The sequence below is a fragment of the Corapipo altera genome, unplaced genomic scaffold (assembly GCF_003945725.1).
Source record: "Corapipo altera isolate COAL_440 unplaced genomic scaffold, ASM394572v1 187, whole genome shotgun sequence".
Classification (NCBI taxonomy): Eukaryota; Metazoa; Chordata; class Aves; order Passeriformes; family Pipridae; genus Corapipo; species Corapipo altera.
Window position 1 is genome coordinate 151,293 of NW_020885062.1, and position 7,014 is coordinate 158,306.

General features: G+C 46.3%; 1 protein-coding gene across 1 annotated transcript in view; it reads right to left on the reverse strand.

The window, feature by feature from the left end:
* Positions 1-7,014, reverse strand: part of LOC113959763 (myeloperoxidase-like) — a 13,218-nt gene continuing 6,204 nt past the window's right edge. The window contains exons 7-13 of the mRNA XM_027668996.1: positions 6,355-6,670; positions 5,001-5,161; positions 4,360-4,612; positions 2,959-3,129; positions 1,930-2,167; positions 1,287-1,504; positions 1-73 (exon numbers count right to left, since the gene is read on the reverse strand). Of these exons, the coding sequence (XP_027524797.1) occupies positions 33-73; positions 1,287-1,504; positions 1,930-2,167; positions 2,959-3,129; positions 4,360-4,612; positions 5,001-5,161; positions 6,355-6,670 (1,398 nt within the window). The 3' untranslated portion in view covers positions 1-32. The remainder of the gene's footprint in view (positions 74-1,286; positions 1,505-1,929; positions 2,168-2,958; positions 3,130-4,359; positions 4,613-5,000; positions 5,162-6,354; positions 6,671-7,014) is intronic.

The following is a 7,014-nucleotide window of genomic DNA, read 5'->3' on the forward strand; positions in this document are numbered from 1 at the left end:
AGGAATTTCCCAGGAGCAGCTCAGGGCCACCATCAGGGGTTTCCAACACTGGTTTGAGCAGCAGGACTAGAACCTGTCAATGAAGCAGGAAAAGCTGCTGAGAGGCAGAAAGCCCTTCCTGGGCACACTGTTTCTCCCCACATTTTTGTCACCCCTGTATCCTTGCAGCTCTGAGGCCGAGGTGCTTCCAGCCTTGTCAACAGGTGATATCAGAGAGCCCTTAGGATGAGGGGTTTGAGGGCAATTTCTTGGTGCTTGAAAAGGTTAAACTTTTATCAGCTGCTTTTGACACCCTGGAATTTCACTCTCTCTGGGTTATGAAAACAGGTTATGAAAACACTTCAACTTCCTCCTGGACTAGTGATAAAAGAGCCACAGGAAGCAGCTCAGCACATTTTAGTGACCATAAGACTATGATAATAAAAGAAATGAGACAACATTTTTTGGAGAGAAGGTAAGTTGGACTCAGTTCCTAGTCACCATAATCTAGCCTTTACATCAAGTGCAAATATCTGTTTTAAACAACATTTCCCTCAAATAGTTACTCAAACTGAATACAGAAACTGCCTGTAGATACTTCGTGGTCTGTGCCTTGCAGAAGGACAGAGCAGGGGATCCCCAGGGATTGTCATCATCTATAAATGGGTTTCCAGAAGGAAAAAAAACCTAATCCACTCTGCAAGTCTCTGTTCTCCCACATAATTTTCAGCTGGGAGAGCCTGTGCCAGAGGTGTAATCGCAGGAGGGCACAGTGAGTGTCCACATCTCTCAGATGAAGACCCATCATCATCTCTGACTGGGTGTGTTAAACTGCTGGTGTGTGAGGCCACACAGTGTCAAAGCTACTTCAGATATACCTTAAAATGCTTTAAAACTTTAGGGAAAGCAAGGGGAGGGCAGGGACTTGGAGCAGCACGGTAAGAATTTGGAGCAGGCTGACCAATTCCAGTTGATTTTTTCATGGACACCCTTCCTGTGAGGTAAGACTATGGTTATCCTGGCATTTATTAGAGAAGGACACATTCAAAAGGGCCAGAACAGACTGGATTTTCAGGGATTTTCCACCTACTTGAACAGGAAGAGGCAGGTTAATAAAGGATGATGAAAGGGATGGATCACACAAAGACCCAGCCAACAGCACCTCTGCCTCCAGTGCTGTCTGAGTGCAGCTGAATGCACAGTCATCTTTTTGGGGGCAGAGTCACCATAGAAACCTTAATTTTTTAGGCATGGAGGAGACATCGTAGGGCATTTATTATTTTTGACAGACCTCAGACCACTGGTACCTTTTGTGCCACCCTCAGGTTCATCTTTCCAGGGTGAGAGGTCGAGCCCGTCGATCTCCTGGCAGTCAGTGAAGTCCTCGGGGTAACTGTTGATCCTGAACACATCCCTGGGTATCTTATGGATACGAGTGGTGTCACAGAACACCTTTGACAGGGTGATTTTTCTCAGTGCTTGCAGCTGTTGTGGAGTGAAAACTCCTGGGTTCTCCCACCAGAACCTGCAAGGATATTTTCAGAAGCAGTTTGTGGTCTTTGGTTACCTGCCAAGACAGGACCTGACCAAGGTGAGTCTCTGCTCAGATCCACCCTGATCCACCAGGCAGAAGGCACAGGCTTTTGGGAAGAGGTGTCTCCAGCGTGGCCAGATCTTCCACACAGCATCTCCAGGCTGCTGGGATTCAGTGATTTATCCTCCCCTTTGTGCCCCGAGAGCAAATGTCACCTCAGGCAGAGATTAGCGCAGATCCCCCGTGGTCTGGGGCTGCTGCTCCTCAGCCTCATGGATCTGGAGGCATGGGCTGCAAAAATGAGTCCTTTGGCCACTAGACTAAAATCAAGATGTAAGCCTTGTTGGGAGCACTAGGTTGGATCAATGTCAGCTTTTTCCCCCCTGATAAATGCCCCAGGGAACGTTGGCTCTCACCTGTCCCCATCCCGCAGGTTCCTGAACTGGGTGCCAATGATGCAGGACAGGAGGGGTCCCACCCTGCCCTGGGGAACCACGGGCTCTGCGACCGCCCCGATCCACAGGTCAATGTTGTCTGGTGTCCCGTACACATCCAGGAACTTCTTGGCCAGTTTGGGATTACCAAGCACTTCAGAGAATGCTTCCACAGTTTGGGGTTGGGAGAGCCCACAGAAGCCTCTCCAGGCATTGTAACCTGCAAGAGCAGGAGCAGCAGCTGAGCAGAACCCAACACCCCATGGCCCCACCATCTGCCTTGGCTCAGGACCCCTTGGCCTGTGGGCAACATCTGCTTCTTCTCATGGCCTTAAGGAGCTGGAAGCTGCTCTTGGCTAGGAAGTCACAATGTTTTCAAAGGTCCTTTCTGTATCTACACACTAAACTAGCAATCTGGGTTGTCCTCATGACTACAGGTTAGAGCTCTCCTGTTGGTTACAGCTCTCTAGTGCTGAGGGTGAGGGTACCAGTCCTTGCAGCTCCGGGAGGCAAAATTTCTGGGGTCAAAGTCCTAGAAAAGAGCAGCATTTGGTTGTGCTTCACCCAAGAGCACCTGTTCTTCTGCAGCATCTCATACCTGAAGTCACTTCTGCTCAGAGCCCAGGGCTGTCAGGAGGCACCAAATTAGCACTGATGGGCAAAGAACAAAATACTGGTGGCCTGTCTAAGGCCATGTGAAAGCTGAACTTGGTCACTTGGTACCTTCTGTATCCCACATCCCCACTTTGCAATACACCACTGTATCTCCCCCCTTCCTTTGTCCCAACTATCATTTTTTATTTCCAAGCCTTTTGTCTTTGTCTTAAAATTTTATAATGCAGAGACCTTCTATTCCCTGAGTTTGCCTGTGTACCCACCCTTCACCCTCAAATCAAGGCACTCTTTCTTCCCACTGGCATGGGAAAAGCTCAATACATTCATGGAACTGCTATAAACTGCAGAAGAGAACAAAGTATTGTTCAGAGGAGGGGTGGATTTGTGCCTCCTTACCTGGCAGCCCGTGGTCTCTTCCCCGTTGCATGTTCATGGCTGCTAAATCCAGCCCCATGACCTCCAGCTGTTCAAAGAGGTGGTTCTGGAGCTCCTCCACCATCAGCTGGTTCTGTTCCATCTTCTTCGCGTGATCCACCACCATGCCCCGGACCAGGGGGTCGATGCCTCCTGCAGCCATTGCGAACCAAGGAAAGGCTTTTTGTGCCAAGTTGCAGCTTTGGGTGGTCCCTTTTGCGCAGCTGGAAGAGTTTACTTGGGCTGGGTGGGGTTTTCCCAGCTCCAGATTTCCATCTCGATGTGTGTTTGTGGAATCATAGAGCCCACAGAATGGTTTGGGTCGGAGGGGACCTTCAAGATGGTTGAGTTCCACCCCCCTGCCGTGGGCAGGGACACCTTCCACTAGACCAGCTCATTCCCAGCCCCATCCAGCCTGCCCTTGAACATTTCCAGGGATGGGGCAACCTGTGCCAGAGCCTCACCCCCCTCACAGTGGCACATGTATGGATCTGTACATGTCTGCATATGCCAGCAGATGAGGCCTCACACAGCAACTAAATTCCTTATTCCTCCCCATCCCTCAGCCTTTCTTTCCACAGCCCTAAATCCACTTGTCCACCAGGATCTCCAAGTCCTTTTCTTCTGCTCCTCAGCCCACCAGTCCTCAGCATGTCCCAATACATGGGGGTCTGTCAAGGTTTAGGCTTTGCAACGAATTTTGTTTTATAATTTGCTATTAATTGACAGATATTTATTAAAACACTAAATGCAACGATAGAATCAACTCATGTCTGATTGTCTGTGTCTGTTTCGTAACCATTAAGGAAACAGTGGGATTAAAACACAGGAAAATGGGCTGCACATCTGTATTTTGGTAAGTTTTCCATGATTAGATAATTAACCCATTTTGGAAGAGACATTTGTCCTCCTTGGAAAAACCCATGTTGGGAGATCTAAGCTGTGTAATAGCGGGACCCCACGGTTCCGTTTAGAGCCATGAAGAGAGATGGACACCACAAGGAAGTGACAAAGGTGTCTCAGCTCAGTTAAATGGGGTGCATCACCCTCTGGAGATGCCTCCTAACTAGAGGGGGATATAACAGCTTTAATTGACCTACATTTTGGTGGCTGACACTTGGCACAGGAGCAGCTGCACCATCTCAATGGATGTGCAACACTCACTCTGTCGGGTCTTGCTGAGCTGGGAGCAATTCAAGGAAGGACTGGACGTGACACTCAGTGCTCTGGGCTGGGTGACAAGGTGGGGATGGGTCAAAGTTTGGATTGGATGATCTTGGAGGTCTTTTCCAGGTTTAATGATTCTGTGACTCTTTGTCTGACCTCCATGTGAGCCTCAGGACCAGACCAGGACCGTCCCCAACTCCCCCCACCAATTCCTACCTTCCATTATAATTCTCCAAGTAGCACAGAAGGTCAGATGAAGAGGGACATGGGAGAAGGAACCCAAAGGCTGGAAACCCTCATCCAAGCGGGACACAAAGGGCTGCACTGAGGTGTGGCCGAATCGGAAAGCCAGGGAAAAAACATTTGAGGCCCTGGGATCCACCTCCTCATCATAACCACGGTACTGAGGGATCCACTTGCTGGTCTCCTCAGCCAGCAGAAGTGGGAGGTAATCCCTGTATGTTATTATCTGAAAGAGCACAAAAGCAGAGCAAGTTGCCAGAAGCTGTAGCAGAAATGCCATAAAAATCAAGCGCAGAGCACGAATGTGGACTCTCTGTGGCAGAATTCATTAGGATCTTCACAAAAACAGATGTAGCAGTGGCATGATATAATAAAATTATTTTAAAATGCAGAATTAATAAATCAAATAAATAATTGATACATTTAATATAATATATAGCTGGTAAATTCATTAAATAAGGGATAACAAAGCTCTCTGGGTATCCATGCTGTCTCAGATGGATCATCCTTATTCACAATTTCCAGCTCCCATGAACAACTCCACTGATTCTGCAAAGCAGAATCCTGGAGGGAAAAACACATTCCTGAGTTTAAACATCCCACAGTGACCATACCTGGTTTATGGCAATCACAATCTTTCGACTCTCCTGGTACAGCTTTTCCCCATCCCAGTGGGGATTTAATTCCCTCAGCTCCTTGACCAGGCGATTGTGCTCTCGGAGAAAGATCGTGTGCATGGCAGAAAGTCCCAGGTTTTCAGTCACACGTTTGTCCCCTACAAATGCAAATATTCTCTGGGCAACCCATGCCAGGCCCTCACCACCCCCCCAGGGAAGAATTTCTTCTGTATATCTAGTCTTAACTTCCCCTCTTTCTGTTTGAAACCATTACTCCTTGTCCTCCAGTTTCTGGCAAACAGTCCCTCTCCAGCTTCTTTGTAGCCCCTTCAGATCTTGGAAGGATGCAGAGGTTTCCATACAACCTTCCCTTCTCCAGGTTGAACAGCCCCAACTTTCTCAGGCTGACAACTGACATCCAACTAATGAATGGTGAATTCTAGGTAGGACAAAAAAAAAGTCCCTGAGAAGTCTTAAGCACTGGTGGTTATTCTGTTGAAAATTTCTATGGAAAAATTCTCCTGCCTTTGAAAAGACTTTTAAAAAAGGAGGAGGCTTTGTTGTAACTTTTGGGAAATTACAATAATGTTATGTTTAATCAATCAATTATTGTTTGATTTTTCTCTTTTTAATTTGGGAGGCAGCTCCCTGTCTTCCTCCTCACACAATCGAGTCTTGAAGCACATGTGGTAGTTTGGTCTGGGCCTTCCTTGGTGACCAGTTTGTAACCAAGGAAGGGCCCAGATTTACCCAGTATTCCCTACGATTTTTACGTAAGCCAGACTATAAGGAGAAAGGAGGAAAGGCCTTCGCTCTCTTTCCTTCCGGTGGCTTGGAGGTGCAGGTTCCCTGCTGTTGAGTCTGCCGTGTCGGGGAGTGAGGCCTGGTGAGGCCTTGTCGACCTTGGGAGGCGGAGGCTGCCAGTGATCGTTCCAGAGTGACTCTCGGTTGTCCCAAGGAGAGTGGTAAGATATTTTTTTTTGCCAGTTCTTTTAGTTGCTAGATATTGGGCTACTAATTGGGATATATATATATATTTTAATTTGGTTTTGTCCCTTTTTTCCTTCCCCCTTCCCTTTCCCTTGTGAAATTGTATATATATTTCAATTATATATAACTGTAACATAAGTGTAAATATATTTATATATATTGCTTTAGTTGTCTCTCTCTCGTTTCAGTTTTCTTGGTTGTTTTTTTCTCCCTCTTCTCCCTAAAGTTTGGGGGGGGAACTTCTTGCGGCAAGGTTTGGAGACTTGGCAGGGAGCCAGCTTCAAACCATATCACACCTCATCCACCCGACCACGATGATCCCTTCAGACTTTCAGGACACACCCCAGAGCTGCACTTTTACCTGCTTTAAAGCAGGGGATGTTGGCGCCCGGGTTGGTGAGGACACAAACGCTCTTTGTCACGTTCTCAAAGGGCAGCAGTTCCAGCCCCGCGTCCGTGAAATCCTGGTTCACGGCCATGAGGCCCAGCTGGCTGGTGAGGTTCCTCAGGCTCCTGGCCAGGGCGCCGTCGCTGCCGTACAAGGTGCTGACATCGATGAAGGAGGTGGCGGCGTTGAGTTGCTCCCGGGAGAACATCCCGGGATTGCACGCGGGGGCTGACTGGACAAAGGGCATGCAGGTGTCAGGCCTCACCACCCGTGGGTCATCGGGAGGGAACTACACAAAAAATCATAAGTGGCTTAGCCAGAAGTCTTACTTAAATATATATATTTTTAATGTAAATATTTATATATAAAATTATAAATATATATTTTATACATAAAAATAGAAATGGAAATATAGTATAAATATAAATAAACTATAAATATAAATATAAATCAATATAATAAAACTATAAATAAATAAAATTATAAATATAAATATAATATAAATATAATATAAATATAGATATAAATATAAATATGAAATAAATATAAAAATGTAAATAAAAATAAAAAATAAATAAAATATAAGTATAAATATAAAATAAATATACATAAATAAAATTATGAATATAAATA